This window comes from Amphiura filiformis, chromosome 5 (genome assembly GCF_039555335.1).
Source record: "Amphiura filiformis chromosome 5, Afil_fr2py, whole genome shotgun sequence".
NCBI lineage: Eukaryota > Metazoa > Echinodermata > Ophiuroidea > Amphilepidida > Amphiuridae > Amphiura > Amphiura filiformis.
In genome coordinates this window covers 61,463,238-61,485,968 of record NC_092632.1, presented here as the reverse complement: position 1 = coordinate 61,485,968, position 22,731 = coordinate 61,463,238, and the positions used below count along the sequence as shown (strand labels likewise).

At 39.3% G+C, this 22,731-nt stretch overlaps 1 protein-coding gene across 2 annotated transcripts; it reads right to left on the bottom strand.

Moving 5' to 3' along the window:
• Positions 1 to 6,484: 6,484 nt before the first annotated feature.
• LOC140153489 (uncharacterized) lies at positions 6,485 to 22,450 on the bottom strand. 2 transcript variants are annotated; one of them, XM_072176253.1, is made up of 5 exons: positions 21,959 to 22,450; positions 12,297 to 13,601; positions 11,465 to 11,611; positions 10,345 to 10,566; positions 6,485 to 8,609 (listed from the first exon to the last, which is right to left on the bottom strand). In XM_072176253.1, the coding sequence occupies exons 2-5, from the start codon at positions 13,560 to 13,562 to the stop codon at positions 6,660 to 6,662; spliced, it is 3,585 nt and encodes a 1,194-aa protein (XP_072032354.1). In that variant the 5' UTR covers positions 13,563 to 13,601; positions 21,959 to 22,450; the 3' UTR covers positions 6,485 to 6,659. The 2 variants fall into 2 exon arrangements, with proteins under 2 accessions (XP_072032354.1, XP_072032353.1); XM_072176252.1 differs by having other exon boundaries at positions 12,297 to 13,634; positions 21,959 to 22,449.
• Between the last annotated feature and the right edge of the window lie 281 nt (positions 22,451 to 22,731).

Below are 22,731 nucleotides of genomic sequence, written 5' to 3'. Positions count from 1 at the left end.
AAATGTTGATTGTACCCACCAAGTTTCATGCCCATACGAGTTTTTAGTAATTTGACCTCAGATGACCCCTGGGTGACCTTGGATGACCCCGAAATGACCTTCCAAAAATTTGACTCTAAATGTTGATTGTACCCACCAAGTTTCATGCCCATACAACAGTTTTTAATAATTTGACCTCAGATGACCCCTGGATGACCTTCCAAAAATTTTGCTCTAAATGTTGACTGTACCCACCAAGTTTCATGCCCATACAACAGTTTTTAGTAATTTGACCTCAGATGACCCCTGGGTGACCTTCGATGACCCCGAAATGACCTTCCAAAAATTTGACTCTAAATGTTGATTGTACCCACCAAGTTTCATGCCCATACAACAGTTTTTAATAATTTGACCTCAGATGACCCCTGGGTGACCCCGAAATGACCTTCCAAAAATTTGACTCTAAATGTTGACTTGACCCACCAAGTTTCATGCCCATACAACAGTTTCTAGTAATTTGACCTCAGATGACCCCTGGGTGACCTCGGATGACCCTGAAATGACCTTCCGAAAATTTGACTCTAAATGTTTACTGTACCCACCAAGTTTCGTGCCCATACGAGTTTTTAGTAATTTGACCTCAGATGATCCATTGGTGACCTCGGATGACCTTGAAATGACCTTCCGAAAATTTGGCTCTAAATGTTGACTGTACCCACCAAGTTTCGTGCCCATACGACAGTTTTTAGTAATTTGACCTCAGATGACCCCTGGGTGGCCTTGACCCACTAACCAATACAAACTTGTTCTGTCTGGGGTGAAGATGCACCCATCCACTAAATTTGAAGAATGTGCGACCCCTAGTCTCCGAGAAAATAGGTTTTTGCATTTTATGCATAAATTATGCAAATTTTTACCAGAAATTACCATATTTTGCGCTGAAAATCGAATCAAATCGAGATCCTCTGGTCATACTACCTACCCCCTACCAAGTTTCATCATCATAGCGCTTAGGGTTCTTACGGATCCCCAGATACAGCTCCACAAGGCAGATTTCTTCAGATTTCCAACCATATTTGTAGAAGCGTTCCGCATAAATTATGCAAATTAACAACTAAATGCGCATAGGGCCTACTTTTCGCGAAAAACTAATCAGGTGATCAGCAGGTGTGTATCCTGCCACCAGGTTTCATTACCATATGCCCGACGGATCTTTAGATAGTCTGTCCACAAACTCTACTATCAATTTACGCTGATTTTCGCATAAATTATGCAAATTAGCTATGTTAATTTGCATATTTTTCACCGAAAACATACGGTTACGGAGCAAACTTGGATATCCTTCCTCCCACCAAGTAGCGTCCCCGCAGGTCTTACGGTTCCCCAGATACAGCTCCGGACGGACACACACACCCCTACACCCCCTCCCGCATGTGTGTCCAACTGGGGACACACATTCAAAACAATTCCAACTGGGGACATTTTTTTGACAACTGGGGACTTTTTTGTGCGAAATTCCACACATCTGGGGCTTTTGTGTTTACAAGGTGTGTACAATCGGGGACCTACCCCTACTTGAAGGAAGTCTCCAGTTGTGATAATGCAATTTTTGGCCTTTTCAGCCATAGAGGGAGCCCCTAGGCCTAGTATTACAATTGGGGACGTCCCCATTTGGGGTGAAGTACCCGGTTTTTAGTAAAAAATTACCGAAAAGTCCCCGAATGTAGGGTTTTACCTAGTTCCATCCACACACACACACCCACACCCCCACGGACAGACAGAAATAAGGAATTACTAGACAAAAATGGTATACTGATTGGTTGCAAAAACAGCAAAAAGTAGGTAGGCCTATAGAGAAAGTCAGCATCCAAAAATCTGCGTGGCACATCCCCGTATAATTTGTTTGAAGAACCACCCTGCCATGTGCTTATGGATGCAAACTAGCACCACCAACGGTTCTCATTCTTGTATACAGGGTGTCCCAGAAAAAATTCTTGTTATACAGGGTGTCCCAGAGTAAAATTGAACGCAAGTCGAGAAATAGACATCAGAATCAAAAAAATTAAAATGTAGCACATAGCTAATTTTATTGTGCAACACATACGAAAATTTTATTTGATTCGGTGGACTGGTTGCGAAGAAATTAACGATTAGGCCTACATAATGCGAGCATCAATGCAGTTCATTCCAAGTTTGATCAACAGGTGCTTTTTCATACTCGCGCATTGCTTCCTAAAGTTTGTGTATCTCATTAAATTTAGTTCACATTATCTATTTTATAATCCGATGGTGTTATGTTATTCATGCTTTCACTGAAAATTAACAACAGTTTGTCCGAGAAAAAGCTTTCCAACTTTAAATATTTAAATATTTAGGTTGTGCAAAAATGTTTCTTGGAAATATTCCAAAAACAATGTGTGTGAGAATATTTTTAAGCCAGCTGGAATGCTTTATGCAATAATTCTTTATGCACCATTTATATCAACATTAACGAAAAATCATATTTACAAGTACCGAGCATCATCGTACATGCAGGCGTTCATTTTCAATATCGTGCGGGTTTTCAAACCTAATTAAATGTTTTGCAAGAAACAGATTGCTTAAAAATAAGATTTCGCACGATTCTTTTATACTGAAAATTATGTTCACGTGGTATTTGTGCCACTATTAAATGGTTCAGTCTAGTGACCAAGACCAAGTGACATAAAGCCCATTGACAGTTAACCACTAGTGCGCATTGTGTTGAATGATCTTTCTTTCAAACTTGGAATGAAGTGAATTGACGCATGCGTTGTGTAATATTGCTCATTTCTTCGCAATCAGTTAAAATTAACGTCTTAAAAGATGCAGAATAAAATGTGCTACACTCTGATTTTCGATTCTTGGATTTTGATGTCTATTTCTCGACTTGCCTTTAAATTCATTCGCCCGGTAATTTTTTATGGGACACTCTATATAAAGGATACCCGTATGAGCCAAAAAACGTTTGATACATATTCTGTGGCAATTTAGATTTTTATAATATACGAAATGAACTCATCTTCTAAATGTGATAAAAAAATATATATATAGGTCGCGGGGGTGGGTGTGTGCATCTAGTAAGGGATTTGGCCGTGTTATTATTTCAATACTCATGACTGTTACGTGTTCAATCTCCTATTTTACCAGCTTGATGTAGGCTCATTGTATGAAGGAAAGAAATTGATTTCGGTGGCCATTTTGAATTTATAAATCACCAATATTGGTGCTACTGCATGCCAACATGACCAAACTAATATAACAAGCATAAAACAATTGCTACTGTGCCAATAAAATCACATTGGGAAGGGGTAGTTTGAAAAATATTGGAAATAATTTAAACCCTGGAATTTAAATAATGATTTTTAATTTCTAAAAACTAAAGAACCACTTTTTAGCGGGAATTTTGTAAGTTACACAGCTGAAAGGGTTGAAAGACTACAATATTATGGCATAAACAAGAATATGTCCCTTTGGTCTTTATTCTTATAAGCTGTAGGCCTACCCTTAAAATATTAAGAATGGGACTACGACATAAAATGACACACGTCTATGAGCAATTGCATCTTTTCTATATTTCTGTATATTATTTTCGCTGACCAAAGTACAATACATATCAAAATTATAAATATAAAAAAGTATAAAAATGGCGAGAAAACTGGCATGACTGAACTTCAGTCACTATAGTTAAATGCTATTGGAATATTCTCGCGAATATTCCGCACAGGTGTACGTGCTGAAATGGTTAAGCTCCTCTGTCATGACTGTTCCAAACTTCCAACTCTCTCACATTGCTGGTGAATGTGTTCAGTTCGATCTCAGAATGTCTCTGTATCTGAACTACTGTTGCTGAATATCCAAACTCGAAAAAGAGCTGAACCATTCCCCGCGTTGCTATACGGTATTCTAACCATGTTCTAACCAATGAGCTACAGGGTGATTCAAATTAAAAGTTATTAAAGTAAACTCTTGTTTGTCGCGCTTTTGTACGAAATCTAGGAAGGAATCTGCTGTAAATGAAAATACCATTGAAAAGAGCAGCTTCTGAACGTCTAAATTTAAAAAAAAAAGAATTGTTGTATTTGCTTACTGCAAACTCGAGTTATACTCATTTGAATAAAAGCCCCAGTTTTGTAGCTGCATACGGGTTCTCTTCCCAATTATAAGTGAAACCGTGTGCAGCTACAAAAATGGTTGGTTTTATTCAAGTAAGTTTAACTCGGATTTGGTGTGAGCATAGGCCTATATAACAATTCTTTTTAAATTTAGACGTTCAGAATCTGCTCTTTTCAATGATATTTTCATTTACAGCGGATTCCTTCTAGATTTCGTACCAAAGCGCCACAAACATGAGTTTATTTCATTTTGAATCACCCTATATGTTGGTATCAGGAATGAAATGAAACAGCAATAACACTAGGGAACAACCCAAAGTCCGATGACGCCCTATAAATAAACGAAGTGATTTCCTTAGGAGGCTGGCCCACTCCCCCTCTCTAGCTCTGTAATCAGTTACCATAGGGTATTAAATAAATTTAATTAAATTTAATGCACACGTGACCCATGGGCACCGCCATACCAAGACCAACAAGTGATCAGTAGATGTGCTACAATGCTAAGAGATAGGAATTTTGCAGACAAATATCATCAAAATTGCTGAAAATTTAAAAGGCAACTTAATTAGGCCTATACATTGGGGATTCTGTTTTATTTAGTATGTTTTCAAGAACTAAATTTTGAAAGTTTTGACCGACGGAAAAAAGTTATCGACGGAAACTCTTACAATAATACTACAAAGTTGCAAAAAAATGACAAATTTGCTAGAAAATTTGGACATGCATCCCGCGTTTCCACTTGAAATACACAGGAAGATCACCCGCTGTGCCAAAGGTCACATTTCCAGACATCCTGTCTGGACGCTGTAATGTCAGCGCCCATCTGGTCACGTAGATATTAAATTAAATGCCTTTATTTAAATGCCCTATAAAGACGACTGGTAATGTATTAGTGAGAAATATATCCAGCCTAAAAAGATCAACTTTGACCGATATTTCAACTTTCTTTTCTCTTTTCTTTTCTTTTCTTTTTTTTTTTTTTTTTTGAACTTTTGGTTTAAATAAACCTAATGGAACAAACGTGACATGTAATAAACCTCCCAAATTTCAGCTTTCATGCGAGACTAAAATAAAGTTAGCACATATAAAACTAAAACTCTTTCACCCTGTACAGTATATATACAGCAATGCCCATTAGCACGTATAAGGCCTACAGGGATTCTAAACTTGTGAAATCCAGTGTCATAACGATATGTTCGGTCTTGCAATAACCGTGATTCTATGCGATTTTTTTTAGAATTTAAAGATTTCAAGCTTTCTTATGAATACAGGTATACCTGGAATTACACTTGTGGAAAGTGTACTTAAAATAAAAGTTATCTCCCCAATAATCGCCGCGCCTGATACTGCGAATAAACATCCGACCAGAAATAATTGAGCGATAATTTCTTATCAAAATCTTAAGTCTAAAGCAAAGCTAGTCTTCACCGTGAAATGGTCCGTATTAGCTCCTATTTGTCTTCGCCAAATAGGAAAATTAGACCAGTGATGTCTAGCGACCAAATATTTGGAACAAAGGTTTGAAAGTGTTTTTGGCATGCCTGAAAGGATATTGAACAAATTTGGCTTGGGTTGCCCTCTTTAAAGTGTCGGGCATGTTTGGTACCTAGGGGTCAATTAAGGTCAAACAAGAGGTCAAAATTCTAAAATATCCTAATTCTTTTAAGAAATATACCAAATTTACTCGTCTGGTCATAAGGAATCCTAAAATGTATAGTTTGCCCTATCTTCATGATCTTTGTTCCAAAGATTTGGTCGCTAAATATTAACACTGGTCTCTAACTAATGAGGGATTGCATGCAGCTAGCGGTTTACAGAGTGGTTGACCACATAAAAAATAGTTCCACGTCCGCTCCCTACTCACTTTTTAGGATCAGTTCATGGTGGTTTTTTTTTTTTTTTTCATCTTAAATTTGAGTTTTTAATACTTAAGTAAATTTGTTTGCGCTGATAAACAAGTTTATTAAAAACGCGTGGACGTGAAACAATGTTTTAATATTTTGTGATGGCCTTATAAATAATGGACTTCGCGTATACCTCTTAGTTAAAAAGGGAATCATTACTGGCTTAAGTACTTTACAATAAGTCGGGAAAAATACTAAAAACAACTTATAACATTAATACTATGAAACTATAGTAAGAAAATATCGCACCATAAATACTGAGCATGGAGTTGAAATTCAAACATCGGTCATGATCGGTGTGGTATTTCACATTGTGATGTTCACGATTGAATTCATTCATGGATACAAGCCCACGTGTCATTTACACATGACATTAATAATTAATAATTATGTATAATCATTTTCCAAACATTTCTTGAACGTGTATGTAGGTCCAACCTAAAATGTCCACTTCTAATTTGTACAAAACAACAGCAATGTTGTAGTTATCGTAATCATAGAGGTTTAGAGTTGCATTGAAAGACGTGGCATAACGATCACAGCTTATAACACCTGTTACTTCTGAGCTCTTATTGTCATATATATTTATAGCAGTCAAACAAATTCTTCTTCTTTATCTCTGACTGGTTGTAACATTGAAAAGTCAAAAAATGGGATGCGGAGAAGTGCTGGAAGCGCGAGTTTGTTCCTCCGCCGCTGCATTGTCTTCTTGCTTCCCCAACAACGCAAGTCGTGCCAACTGTCGTAAACATTCTCGATTCTCACGTTTAGGCGATTTAAGGGAACGACTTCGACGCTCCTTGTCTAAATCCGGTAAACTCGTTGAACCGTTCTTGCTACTGATACCAGCAGGTGCGCCGTTTGTTAATGGCCACGTTGAAGAGGAATTTGAGGGCAGGTGATCGTTGTGGTTCTTTGCATTCTGGTGAGGACCATTCGCAGTGGAGTCATGTTCTATATCTGCGGTTTGGTAAGCATTCCTCGTAGAGTTACCTGGAGATTTCAAATGCATTTCACCGTTTACATGGTTGTCACTTTCTAATCTAAGCCCATTGACTTTCTTTGAAGAAGCGTTCGACTCTTGCGGAGTATGTTCATCTTTATCAGAGTTGACACATGGTTCCTTTCTGGACTTCTGTTCGTCTTCGTCGTCAACGGGTAAATCTTTGATACCTCCAGATGATATTTGATCGTCATCTGGTATGTGGTCCTGAGTTGCTTGGTGTCCTTCCGAAGATGACGAATACAAATCTATGGAGACTTCCGACTCGATCGATACGTCTTGTTGTGATGAAGTATTGCTGGTATTTATCTCTGGTGACAAGTCTGGAGTTGTAGCTTCTTCAACAGTTCTTACACTCTCCTGTTTATCAGCTTCATTCGAAACCACAATATTATCATTTTCTCTCATCAGCTCATCTGTAGAGGTAGGCACTTCCTTGTCAATAGCTACAGGAGGTTTCGGCTTCAAATCTACGATTGTTCCATCGTCCCTGTATATTACAATGCCGTTTGCATTTTCTTCCTTAGTATCATCATTAACGTTCGAAAGATTTTTCATTTCCAATTCCTGAGATTGTTCGTTCTTAATTGGTTGAAAGTCGAGAGGAAGTTCGGTGGCTTGTCTTTGCGGGTCATCCAAACTTAGCATTCCATTCTCGGTTAAACGAGACGTGCCGTCATCTGCGAGTAAGATCTTTAGAAGCTCTGCCTCCGAAGACGGAGACAAATCGCTATCGCTACCGAGACTGTCTTCACTTACCGCCCAGTGCTTTGAGAATTCCGTTAACTGCAACTCTAAATCATCGCTTACATCAGTATATGCTTCTTGTAGCTGCGAAGGATCCGGTGACAGAGATACTTCTTGGTCTATATTTTCAGAATGCAGGGATAACTCCTTATTGCTCTTAACAAATTCTTCCAACGGATTCGGTGGTTGATCTCTGTCATCGTTCAAAGATGGTACTGGCTCATTAGTTCCTTGGCGTGCATCTGCGATTGATTCAGTAAGTGTTTCTTCATCTGCAATTGCAGTTGACTCCAAAGGTTCATCTTTTCCAAACTCGTCTTCTAGGTCAGACATCTGCTCATCAGATGTCATAACAAGTGATGATAGCTCACTTGGGTGATCAATGCCACTAGAGATATCCGATGGCTGCCTTTCCTTGGGTCGGCCTTTCATTGCTGTCATTCTCTCATACATCTCTTCCTCAACCTCTTCTCTAGCACCATCATTAGCAATGTGATACAACACATACCATATCTCTTGTAACGTCCGCAGCGTGTCGAAACTACGACACGGGTCTCCTACAAAGTACGTCAGCAACAAATCACTAGGGCTCTTGTGCCGGTGCTGTTGCGCACATCTTCTGATTGCATCTAACTCTCTACGAGTTAAATTAGCAGTTCTAGCAAAAGCGCGCCAACTCTTTTCCCCAATCTCCGTGGGAATGCCGTCAAGTTGAAGGCACACTTCGTGGAAATGCTCCTCACTAAGAGGAAACAATGCTGATGGAGTAGATATATCCAATGTATCAAGGCATGATTGCTGTTTGAGGTACGTTGTACCGTGCTCATCCCGGAGTTGTCCTTCCTGTAATGCAGAGAACGATAGTAAAGTATATATGGTAGGTTAAACAGACATAAAATCAATTTTGCTTTTGTAATGCCTAACCACAATCCCCAAGTAACCCCCTGTAGGCACTGACCAATTAAGAGCCCATTTCCACATCTAAAGCAACACTTACCACTGTCTAAGAATGGGCAGCAATGCCATGGTATTGCCTCCGAATCTTAGGTTTAGCCCGGCAAAACTCAAATCGGGACACGATTCTATAGGGTTTTGGACCCCATTCCTAGGAATAGCTATAGGAATCATGATAAAGCCCCCGAATCTCAGGTTTAGCTCGGTAAAACTGAAACCTGATCAGCGATTTTAGGATTTTAGAATGGGCATCAAAAATAAATGATACACTTGCAGCTTGTACCACTAAACATGCTAAACCAAACATTCGACACCTAATCTAGGGTTTGCTTCTGTACAACTCAAAATCGGATAACGTTTCTAGGGTTTGGGCCATTCCTAGAAATGGCCAGCAAAACCATGATTTAGACGCTAAACCATGCTTTCGCATCCCATACCAGGACTTACCTATGGCATCGGGCCTCAGGAAACCCTGAATCGGGTTTGAAAATACCGAATCAGTTGTGATTCAACAATATGATACGGTATTCATGGCGACCTTGATGTTTCACTCGTTCCAATCATTATAATAATGTTAAAAAATTGCATATTAGATTCACTCTACCAGTCTGCAGGTGTTTCGTTGTGTATTTAAGTTTATAGTTCCTCTCCAATTGACAATGGAACACACACATAAATAACATCACCACCAAAGCCAATAGGCAGCTTGGCTTCATAAAAAGAAATCTATTATCATGTCCGCAAGAGCTTAAAGCCCTTGCTTACACAACATTAGTCAGACCACTCTTGGACTACTCCTCCTCAGTATGGGACACAAACAATGGTGAGCTTATTAAAATAGTTGCATCAATCCAAAGAATAGCGGCAAGATTTGTGAAATGAGACTACAGCCGATACAGAAGGAAAGTAAACAGAGTAACACTAATGCACAAGATTGCGAAGTACAACATCTACTCCTCGTCACATCGCGTACTAATCCCTCCTTGTCTGGTTACAATAATTATTGTAGCGTTGAGGAGTGATTAAGCAGAAGCAGAAGCAGAAGCAATGTTCGAAATGTTGCCGGTCGGATAAGTTCAATTTGCTCTACTTCAGTTTTCGAGCTATTCCTTAGTTTGGGGAGCAAACCCAAGAATGGGCTGACGAATCCCGGGTATAGCGACCGAATCTCGTGCTTTGCTCAAAATGATACACGTATGTTCAATATTGGGTATTAGAAGAAAGCTGGGCCTTCAATTAACATGATTAACACTTCCCTTCCCCGCCCCCATCATTAAATGTTGGGACACTTTGGAGTTACACTGAACACATCATTTGCACGTCTCAACATTGCACGGGGAAGTGTGGGGGGACTCATTATCCCCTAAAGACGCTTAAATGTTGCAAGACATTGTTCGAGGATTGTAGCTCCCGTTAAAACATGCTTTTGGGAGATCCTTCGATCTATTAAAAATACATTGTATAAGCATTTTTGAACACGTTATGTTCAAAAACCACTGTCGCCGTATAAACAGCGTCAGGGGACCGAATTCCTGGAAACAAAAAGCTAAAATGTTAATAATAATAGTATTAACAACGTGCGGGCTTAAAATAGGAGGCAGTCAGGCTATAATGCAATAATTACCTTGAAGACTTTAGTTGCCATCTTATCAGGATTAGCCTTCACAATAAAAGATATTCCATCAGAGTCGTGATCTTCTTGAAACAATCTCACGGTTGACATGAATGATCCACGATGCCAGTCAGATAGATGAGCTTGGCTAGCTTGAGCCACAAAGGTGATGGATGGAGAATCGGGTACGTTTGGTCCGCGATGTTCCCGCCAAAGATTTTGAAATGGAAATGTCTGTGAAAAGACGAAGCGACAAGCACAAAAAAAGTTTAGTACTGAATCTGATATTTGATGTTTGTTGCTGCCAGGCACAATACAGGAAAAATCAACATCCATGATATCCTACAACACATCGAATTTGGCTGATTGCAATAAAGCGTAGTTGATAGGAAAGGTTGCTGTTAATTGCTCTCAACCGCGTCCGCTCCATTGTAGACCTTATTAACAAACACTAGAACCTCAAACATGCTCATCTGTCAGTACACAGTTCCTTAACCCCATTAGGCTTCTATACGCATTAGACTGACCTTTTGAGTGTGTCCACAACTCGAGGTCAACGTTTGAGCTGTACTTGTTGAATGGAGGCTATTGAACTATACATGCTTTCAAGCAACTTTGCGCAACTTTACAGAATGGACATTTATGCAACTTCATGCACATTTTGTGCAACTTTGAGCAACATTATTGGTCATGGTGCTATTCATGCATCATTGCATGGAGCAAACTTCCTGTAAACATCACAAGCAATTACGACTTCTCTGTAAATTTAAAACTAGTTGTCCAAAAATACACTTGGACCATAGTGAGCCGAATGCGTCTCGACCCAGTCCGCTACCATTTTATATACCTTCTGGGACTTTTTGCTCTGTAGATCCAAGAGCACAGGGTGAGCCGAATTCCCCCCTCCGGACGCCCGTTACCGTATCAAAGGTGTACGTCGTCACTTTTTAGCCTTTTCGAGATATGGCTGACACAAATATAGGATGGCGCTGCACAAAGTGGGTAAATGCTTTTGAATTTGCCCGGTTTTACCCAGATTGAATACTGCCCTCCTATTGTGTACGCCATACTTCGAACATAGATGCTTCGAAAAGGCTAATACTGCTCTGCTACATATATAAGAATAACGTACCTTTCCTGTGTGATTCCACAACACCCACAGAGGTCTCACTTCATCAACAAGCACCTGCACTGGACATCCCGAGTCGTATACTCGCATGGCACGGATTGGTTCAGCGAGGCAGGTACGTAGAAGTTTTCTTTCTTCTTGTAATACCCTCTGGAAAAATGAAAATCATATTTGATATTGTTTAAAACTTATTATTATAAGGTACTTGACCCACGGTGTTTGCTGGTTTATTCTCCCGGGTTTATTCTCGAGCAAACTCTAAAGTCTAACCCTAACCCCACCACTTAAAAGCCGTTATTGTCACTTATTTGCCAACATGATGATCAACGCACATTATGCAGGACCTGCATTGCAGGTCTAAGTTCAGCTTGAGAATTGTGGTTGTGGCTGAGATAGTGAATGTTCCCTACCCCTTCGGTTCCTAAAATTTATGACAAGTATTTACTTGTACAAGTTGTAGTAACGGCATTGTACGTTCAACAGTTTAACTAGCACAATAATTATATTTGTAAATTGCTTAAAATCACAGATTCTCGATCTATGCTGAAATCAACAGCATAACGATTTAATTTCAGTAGAAAAGATATTATAGTGACAGCGTTTGTTCTTGTCAAACATGCCAAATAATGACCGATTATAGGAGTTAACACATTCCCATGGGGTATGATGACGCTATAACTAGCATTCTCTGATAGGATCTCGCAAGTTTTGCCCTCACAGGCCTACTAATTTCATCTTTCAGATGAGTACTGAATAGCCTATGTCAGGATTAAATCGTCGTCCCACATTAAAAAAAAGAATCACTTGAAGGATGTGAAAAGACGAGACCTCTTACCTGTCGATCTGATATATTCCAGAGTCTAACATGAAACTGCACTTCTTGTTCTCCCGTTTCCCCACAAGGTGGATGTATGAATACGCCAGCCTCCATCCACTTCGACACCGTTTCTCCTGAATTCGGTTTCCCTTTAGCACCATACGGCGTAAAATGATCCACCAATACCGTGATTCGTCCACTTTTCACAAGTACCACGCTGTCTTCCCTATTCTCAAGACTTTCCCATTCTCTATACTCGGGTTGCACACCTCTGCTTACGGTAAAATCCCAATTGGACTCGTCGGCAACGCTACTTGGAAGTGACAAGGAAACGTAGGAATGGAATTGTATACCTGGAGGTCCACAATGAACTATCGGCGTGAGCCAATGATCTTCATCCCCAAGGTCTGATAAGGCCGCAATTCTAGGGTTCACAATATACATATATAATATCTGTGGTTGTCCTTGTGGGATTGCTCCAGGTGGGACGCACAGGCAAACATCGGGCTCCGGAAGACGGATTCGCCCACCTCGATGGTCAAGTTGGGCTGCGACAAAATTCGAACACGAGAAAGGAGTGCCGATTTGACGAGCTTCAGGAAGGGAGCCGATCAGATTATCGAGTTCTTGAAGTAATAAGGCGAGTTCGTTGTCCTCGTGGCGTGGGTGTAATCTGTCATATTCATTTGCATTTTCTACACCAACATTATTCAAGATAATGATATTGTTACCGTAGTTCATTGAATCACTCTCTGAGTTACCCTGATATATAATGCTATGATCCTCTCTGCGATTCTCACGACTGTCCGTTTCATTTGGTTCAACAGATAAACCTTCACTCAGCGTGTCATTACTTTTGAGTGATTCAATCTCTGCAAGTGACTCCTCGTGTTCTTCATATTCAGGAGAATTTGTCACTTTTGGTTCTGACTTTCGAACATCGTTCAGTACGTTGTCATGAGTATTGTCATTGGAAGACATACTGTCTTCTAGTCGTTCATCTTGTTCTGATATAAACGACTTATCATCGCTAGTACCTGAAGGAGAATCTAGTCCTTGATGTTGAATATCTGTAGAGGACGATGCTTGCTTTATATCAGAAGACGTCTCTGTACTGTCATCAAAGGGCAAAGTTGGAAGACTAGTGGTTGATCCGTAGCTGCGGGGACTGCCGTCCGAGATGTCTTCGAGGGAGGAGACGCTTCGAGATTTCGGCGCTCTCACTGTACTGAAACCTTTCTTGCGAGCCTTTTTCCATGGCAATATCCGGTAAGTGTTATCCATGTTTGGGTGTTTACTATTTCAATGCTGTACGTCTCAGTTCTGGAATTCGGCTTCTTAAGATAAACACTTTTTCTGAAAGTGAAATGAGAGAAAGAAAAGGTTTATATTTATGAATCCGTGTGTAAGAGTACAGTGTCAATGTGAATGTGTTCACTTCCAACTCTTGTTGTGGTACTCTAGAGGGTTTTTTTTATCCCTTAGAATCTCACATTTGAAAAAAAAGAAGATAAAAAGAAAAGGGACCTCCTCCTTTCCTCGAGCACTGTTGGAAAAGACCGAAAACTTCTAACAATAAACTAATTTTACATTGGAGGAGGGAAACATCCCCTCCCTCATCATGCTCATCAATTCATGAAAATCCTCCGGACGAGAACCAAACCATTGATTTTATACCCGGGGGCACTTAACACAAATGACCATATGGGTATGCTCCCCCGGAAAGACCCCCCTTTTTTGGATTTCGCAGCTCCGAAAGACCCCCTATATTTGACCAAAATAGAGCTCCGAAAGACCCTTGATTTTGATAATTTCAGCTCGAAAAGACCCCAAAAAGACAACCATAAAGCCAAGAAAGACCCTTGAATTTGACTGTTCGCAGCTCCCAAAGTCCCCATTTTACTTGTTCGCAGCTCCGAAAGACCCCTTTTACCGGTACATGCCGTCAGCTCCCAAAGACCCACCACGTCCTTACGTCAAAATTCCGGGGGAACATACCCACCAATTTTTTTTTGATGTGCCCCCCGGGTTTTATACGGCCGGGATTGAATTTCTGAACCAACAAGTCATTTGCATGTAAAATTTTATCCTACATAACTATAAACCTACACGTACATGCAGCAATAATTTGAGTCAACCGTGCATAAAATTTAAGGTCCGCCGAGGGTCATTGACCGTATCTATACGTTTTATTTTTCTGCAACAACGACTTGTTGTGTGTCACTGTAAAAAACACCTACCAAATGACATTGACATGGATATATCATATATGTATTTGTATGGATATTTCCATATCATTTACTCTCAAATCAATATATAAATGCTCTGTTGAACCGTGTAACAAGTTCATTAATACTATGACAAAATATGAGTTAACTCGAGCAGAACATTCGTGTGAACTACATGTAAATTACTGAGTATGGAATTTATATCTCAATATTAAATTATACCGTGCACTACATACGGGTAACCTGAGGACCCCCCCGGTCAACTACCTATGGTAAAAGTGCAGCTTTGCCCCCCCAGTGGTACCCCCCTCCGAGCTCACACACTATTATTGTAATTTTCTGCTAAGTTTCAACTCCGTATCTTAAAAGCAACTTATAAAACTTTATTGAACACAAGATGGTGTCTAGATTAAGAGTGACTAATTCATCAAAATATCGTACAACGAAAGCTGAACACAAGCACATCTTTGTTTTCATATTTTTTCTTATTACTTTATATTTTTCTCTTATTTTTTGTTTCATGGTTGAACTTATCGCCCTAAAGAACCATATTGACACATTAAATATTGTAGGCCTACATGTATGTGTGGAGAGAGCTGAACCAAACTAGCTGTTAAAGAGACTAAATTCATCGCGAATTTTAGCAACATCAAAAATGACAAAGCAAAATATATGGTAAGGCCTAAAAGGCATTTTCATTAATTTCGCATTTCAAGCGTTAAAGCCATAATGTGTGATTTGCTCCACATCGACGCCCTCATTTTGTTCTCGAATTTCTACTTTTTGCATGATTGTAATGCCCAGTGGTGTAGTAAAATACTATGGACCTGATGTCTGTGATATCTTGTGGGTTTTTTTTGGGTAAGTATATATTTGGATTGTCATAACACCTTCCCCAATCAAACACATTTCTCTTGCATTTGATCATCGTCTACTCTTCCGTAGAAAAATCATTATAATACCAAATCTACGCCATGGAATTCACCAAATCACGTCCAAGCTTACATTGGGCGCCCCATTCCTTTTTTAAAGGAATTTTTATTTCAGCTATCCATGGTCCTGGTCGCTCCATCACCAAGCCCAGTTCTTAAACATGATAGTAGTACTTTTAGTACGTGCCTACTACTACATGTATAGGCCATTCTCGCGATTGGTATTACCATAAAACTCTCATTTCCCTATAGTAGGGTCATGCTGGTATACTATACTTATACTGGTAGGCTTCTACTAATGTCACTGCACTCAAACAAACCTATAGGGCAATTATTATAGGCCTACCCAGGTATAATACTAGAGGCAAATGGTGGTCATAGACCACAAACCTAGCTGGGGCATGTTGGTGTTGTGGAGGTATCTGACCCCTGCAAAATGTTCCAAAAATGTTCCCCTGTCATGAGGTTTGTTGTCACCGAGTTTTGAGTCCTGTACTCCTCACAGATGTCCAGAAAATGCAATTCTAAGATTTGACCCAGATGACCTTTGACCAGACCCCTGCAAGATGTTCCATAATTCACCCCTGGTCATGAGTTGTCACCGAGTTTGAGCCCTGTACCTCTTACAGATGTCCAGATAACGCAATTCTAAGATTTGGCCCCAGAACTTAGTGATGTCTTTTGAGCTGACCCGTGCAAAATGTTCCAATATGTTCCCCAGGTCAATTGCAAATCCACAGTAGGGTTGCAAATATACCATATGTCACTCAGAGTGCGACAATTTGTACAGATAAATTTATCACTATTTTTTTTGTTCTTTATGACCAGAGGAAAAGTTTGACATATCGCACGACTCTGTGGGATATTTGGTTAAAAAGATAGAGGGTTTGGTGCATAAAGTACAAAAAAGTGACTATATCTCATTAACCAATGATCCTACAGAGATGTGACCACTGACTTTTTGTTCCTTATGACTAGAGGAAAAGTTTGACATATCGCACAACTCTGTGGAATATTTGGTTAAAAAGATAGAGGGTTAAGTACACAAAGTACAAAAAGTCACTATATCTCATTAACCAATGATCCTACAGAGATGTGACCACTGACTTTTTTCGTTCTTTATGACCAGAGGAAAAGTTTGACATATCGCACGACTCTGTGGGATATTTGGTTAAAAAGATAGAGGGTAAGTACACAAAGTACAAAAAAGTGACTATATCTCATTAACCAATGATCCTACAGAGATGTGACCACTGACTTTTTGTTCCTTAAGACCAGAGGAAAAGTTTGACATATCGCACAACTCTGTGGGATATTTGGTTAAAAAGATAGAGAGTTAAGTACACAAAGTACAAAAAAGTGACTATATCTCATTAACCAATGATCCTACAGCGATGTGACCACTGACTTTTTCGTTCTTTATGACCAGAGGAAAAGTTTGACATATCGCACGACTCTGTGGGATATTTGGTTAAAAAGATAGAGGGTTTGGTGCATAAAGTACAAAAAAGTGACTATATCTCATTAACAAATGATCCTACAGAGATGTGACCACTGATTTTTTTGTTCCTTATGACCAGAGGAAAAGTTTGACATATCGCACAACTCTGTGGGATATTTGGTTAAAAAGATAGAGGGTTTGGTGCATAAAGTACAAAAACATGTGCAATTTCACTTAGTTGCCAGCGGAAGAAAACGGAAGATTACAGTGGTTTGTTGCCAGCGGAAGAACCCGAACGATTACAATACCTAGCTGGGGGGTGTAAACCCCCCAGCTAGGTAATAAGTCAGAAAAAAAATAATAAAAAGTTGCCAAAAGGACAACAAAATGTAGAACTACAAGACTGCTTCTTTTACAAACATTTTTTTAAACCTAATCAAAATGAAACCCACACAGACAAAACCATACAATAGCACAAACACAATCACACACCAAAACAAATAAACAAAAAAAAATGCACAAAGTGACCTGAAATAAAATGTAGGCCCTATTAGGGGAAATTTTGTTGGCCAGGCCAACTACAGGCGAAGACTGTGGTAAGTTGTAAGTTGTAAACATAATACCTATACCTCAGTCTCAGATGACATCCCATCAGTTTTCTGCATAAAAGTTTAATTATCATCTGCCCCTGAAGGTCACCTGAATCATTGTTGGATTATGCGTGCAATAAAATCGCTGTGTAGCTGGCGAATGTGTCTAGTCCTCATAAAAGTAGGCCTAATGCTACCATGGCTACTGAATTAACCCTAACCGGCCCGAGTACATGTACTACAAAATACTATTAACAACTTCACTGCACGTGCGTGCATCCCACGGGATGTGATGTACGCTTTCGTTGGCCCGGCGTGATTTAAATCAAACAACCCTGGTTCGAATCCCACCGTAGCTAGCAACTTCTTTGTTTATTTGCTCTGTTTATTCATTCCTTCTTTCCCTTCCAGTCGCCAAAAAGCCCTTCGGGCGTTAGGGTTAAATGCACATAGGCCCTAAACCATGTTACATTTCCAGGTGTGTTGGAAATTTGTTGTGAACATATAGATGAATAGGCCCGCTAAAGCTAAACAAAACACCACCAATGTAATGCGTATTGAAAGTGACACATACTAAATCAATGGAATACAAAACGAATTAAAATGACGCGAGTGGTACATGAGTAGTGATTATTTGATTTATGATATTGTCAATAATTGTCAATAATGTCTGGAGTACATGTACTAGTAAAGTCTATTTCATTTTACCCATTTACATAGGCCTACATGTAAATTGTTATTGTTGTAAAGGTTATTGGTATGTTTCAAGTGTCAGTGCCGAGGATATGACCAGCAATTTTTAAGTATCACTGATAAAGAAGACTAAAACCATAGAAGAAAACCATTTTACAGCTCCATCCATCCATGAGACTTGATCTCTGTTATTCTACAATATGCTTCGCTACGTACAAAATATATCTAAAACTAGTATGATGAATGGTATATAGGCCTATATTTTAAAGACTATCAATAAAATGACACCAATGCAATCAATCATTGTTTGTCTGTTTGACGATTAACCAACATTTTGCACATCATATTTTGGTAATACATGTAGGCCTATGGGCCCGTATTTATGTCCTACCAAATACGTCGGTGAAATAGTTAAGGGGTGGTGCAATAATTATGTGTACCCCCGGGGGTGAATTATAGGGGGGGCAAAGATTTTTGGCAGGCCAAAAGGGGGGGGCAAGCATTTTTGGCAGGTCGAAAGGGGGGTCAAGCGATTTTTGGCAGGTCGAAAGGGGGGGGGCAAGCAATTTTTGGCACAGATATTTTGGGCACCGTTTCTATATTACGCCCTAAAAAGGCGTAGGAAAACGTTACGAACACGTTCAAATATGCAAAATTTCCTGCTCGCTGCGCTCGCATTATATGTTAAGACAATTTAAGGTTTTAAATTCAGGTTCCCAAAATCTTGCATGTGTAAGGGGGGCAAAGATTTTTGGCACATCAAAGGGGGGGCAAAGGTTTTTGGCACATCGAAAGGGGGGGCAAAGGTTTTTGGCACGGCCAAAGGGGGGCAAGCAATTTTGGCAGACCATTTTGAGAATTCACCCCCGGGGTACACATAATTATTGCACCACCCCTAATATCTGACTTGTTCACTTCGAATGGCTTAAAATCAAATCGAAATTATACAGCAGACATATATATATAAAATTTTGAGAATATTTTATGATAATTGACACTAATAATTACACGACCACGTACATTGTAGGCCCGATAAATAATCATGCCACGAGATTCCCCTAGCTCTGAACAGGGACATGATATCCTGATTATCCTCTGAATCAGTCAGTGGCGTAGGCCTATTTCTTTTTGACATTGGGGGGGGGGTTGGGGTTGGAAAAATTCTTGAAATATACATGTAGTGAATCCGGCACCTTTTGGCGACATAATAAGTTTATGCTACAATTTCGCGAAGCGCGTGAAATTTGTTCCATTTTGAAGCTTAAAGGAGTATTTCGTGATCCCGAGCATCCTATATTTATGTCATTTTTCATTAGATATCCACGAAAAAAACCTATTCCCAAAATTTCAGTTGATTCCGATTTTGCGTTCGCGAGTTAGCTCCATAGACAATGCGTTGTAATTTCGTTCTGGTGCACCATGACGAAATTCAAATTTCACGATGTCTTTGCTAAACGAATTAATCTGCAAGAAATATTCTGTACATAAACATTATGTAGCCATGTAGCCAGAGGTTTCCAGTGATATAAAAATCTCAACTTTTTTTGAGAATAGTGGGGGGATGAGGCTGTGTGGATCACGAAATGCCCTCTTAACTGATTAATATTCTGCAAAAGTAGAATAAATTCGCGCGTAGCGCGAAAAAAATTGTGCTAAAATGGCTAAATATAAGGTTAATTTGGTCAGAAACCCACATACAGGCGTCAACATTGGGGGGGTGATTGTATGGACCCCCCGGATCTACGCCTATGGAATCAGTGAAAACATATGTATTAGGGACCTTTCAAACTTTCGATTTCCATAGAAAACCACAATAATATTGTGCCATTTGCGTGCTAATGAAAAGTATCGATGTTGAGGAATATTTGATAAAATCTTTGTATAGACCTTTCATTTAAATAAAGCAATCTGTATTAAGCTATAAAAACCAACTTTGGCACGTTGAAGGGGGCCGGATGGGGGGGGGCAACGATTTTTGGCATGGCCAAGGGGAAGGAGGCAAGCGATTCTCGGCAGACCATTTTCAGAATTCCACACTTCGTGGTACACTTAAATTATTGCATGCTTATGTAATTTTGCAAAGTGTCATCTACAATTTAATATTATTGAAATCTTTAACTATCCCAGCAAACACAAAAACATTAAAAATTATAAGGCATTTTTGTCATTTCACGTTTCAATAAAAAGTTCATAAATACGTTTATAGACGTTGAAAAAAACACAATGCAAAATTTTTAACCAATAGTCCGAGTAGACCAAAGTTTATGGTTATATTAATGATTTGCTAATCATGGCAGTTAGTAGCCTAGTAGTAGGTTAGACTGGGGTAAATTGGGACACGGGGTAATTTGGGACAGTGATTTCGGAAATAGTCACATTTTGCCCATTGTTGCAACAGAAAAACTTCGATATGTCTTTTTATATTTCCAACTGGAAGTACCATTCTTCATTAAAACAGGAACTTCTGAAGGCCGAAAGCTGAACACATCAAAATAAATATTCCATTTTGTTTTCATATCTAAGCAGAGGTCACGACTTGAGGCTAAATATCTGAATCAATGGCCCGGATTAGTGTTTCTCAAATTTTAAAAAATAACTTCTAAGCCACCTTTCAATTAATTAAGACAAAAATTGTTACATTTTGCCCATCGTTGCAACAGAAGAACTTTGATATGTCTTTTTATATTTCCAACCAATTAGAAGTACCATTCCTCATTAAAACAGGAACTTCTGAGGGCCGAAAGCTGAACACATCAAAATAAATATTCCATTTTGTTTTCATGTCTAAGCAGAGGTCACGACTTGAGGCTAATTATCTGAATCAATGGCCCGTATTAGTGTTTCTCAAATTAAAAAAATAACTTCTAAGCCACCTTTCAAGACAAAAATTGTTACTTTTTTCATCGAAAATTATAAGAAAAGTTTTCTTTTAGAAATGTGTCAAATTGGGGGTAAAATGGGACGCCATTGATTTACTGTGAGCTAACTCGCACTGTCCCATCTTGCCCCAACAAAAAATCCCATAGTAAATCAATGGCGTCCCATTTTACCTCAGCTGTCCAATTTTACCCCCAGCTTCTTTACAGCAACAATTTCTCAGTGGGGTAAAATGGGACGCCTATAGTAAAAGACTCCTTAATAAAATAATGAAGCCGGAGGCCGACGGGCACCATTTTTGTGAAACGTAAGTCTACTAGACTCTTGGTGATGTACATTTTATTTTGTAGTGGTCACTTGTCGCAAGTTGTCGGGTATTTATAGTAGGCTATTTATAGCCGAGTAAAATCTGGTGGGGCAAAATGGGACATTAGGTGGACCAATTTGCCCCACTTCCCCCTAATATAGTGATGCATCTATCCTGCTTTATAAAAATCATTTTCTTTTCCGATATACATGTTAGGCCCTACAGGTATATTTTGCAGATCGAACGGGGTTGAATACCCTGGGTTTAATACATGTACATGTAGTACTAGTACTAGTAGCAATACAGTAGGCCTAATTGTAAACGGTCAATACCATATGTTTATTGGCAGTGTAAGCATTGTTTATTGGCCTAAACCTTTTATTGTCGAACTTCCACACAGCGGAAATACGGATGCATCAATCGGTATCATGCATTATACATATCCATGCATTAGCAAATCAAGTACTGTACACTAAATAACATGCTCAATGAATAACACAAGGATTATCCAAGACAAGGCCGGTCCGTCACAGCATCGCAATCATACAAAATACCAGTTTGTAGTAAAAAAAAGAAGACATAAAACAAGTAATTATACCACGCCCAACTTACCAAGTTATTGGTATAGAAAAATCGGCATTTTGTTCCACCTGCTAGCTGGCATCTCCTGGTATTATGCACCCTAACTCCTTGGTTGACATGTAGTGATTGTTATTTATCACAACACTAAGCTGGTGGTGTACAACATATATTGGTATATAAAATGGTGCCTTGCTCCTGTGCTTGCATTGAGTGGTCTCGTATTACTCACTGGCTTGGTATGGCTTCGCGACACTTGTTGGCCCGTGGGATCTACAGCTCATGCCACGCTTGGTTTACACAGCAGCCAGTCACACAGATTTGACGTTAATATTTTGGTGCACGGTGGATGCATTCACATATCAAGCATACTCGTTTAAATAACAAAAGCATCTAAATTTGGTACAATGCATTCTTTTGATGATTTAAGGATTTCAGTCTAAAAAGGTCCTGTCTCGAGCGATTTGTGGGCGACCAAGTGGAAAGTATTGGAATGTCGTTCCTATAAAATATTACTCGCATGAATGGTTTTTTATTAAACCATGCATGTGGTGGTTAGACGCAGTGCTAGTCAGTCGCAAATTTATTAGTATCCCGATTGTGTATCCCGATGTGTGATTTAGGAAAGCTCTTATTTATAATTCACAACGTGTTGCTTATTTAAAAACATCCTAAAACATCGACCGCTAAAGAGTGTTCTATCATTGTATTGAGTGTGAGTAAACACACCTTATCGTGCTTTAATATTGATTGGAATGGGATGGGAATATATGGGATCGATTTGTCAAGGATATTATTAGGCATGT

Excerpts from the sequence above, each read along its gene's own strand:
- LOC140153489 (XM_072176253.1), bottom strand. The coding sequence starts at position 13,562 with ATGGATAACACTTACCGGATATTGCCATGGAAAAAGGCTCGCAAGAAA. Across the intron at positions 11,612-12,296 it reads GGAATATATCAGATCGACAG|AGGGTATTACAAGAAGAAAG; the intron begins GTAAGAGGTCTC and ends TCATTTTTCCAG. Across the intron at positions 10,567-11,464 it reads TGTGGAATCACACAGGAAAG|ACATTTCCATTTCAAAATCT; the intron begins GTACGTTATTCT and ends GTCTTTTCACAG.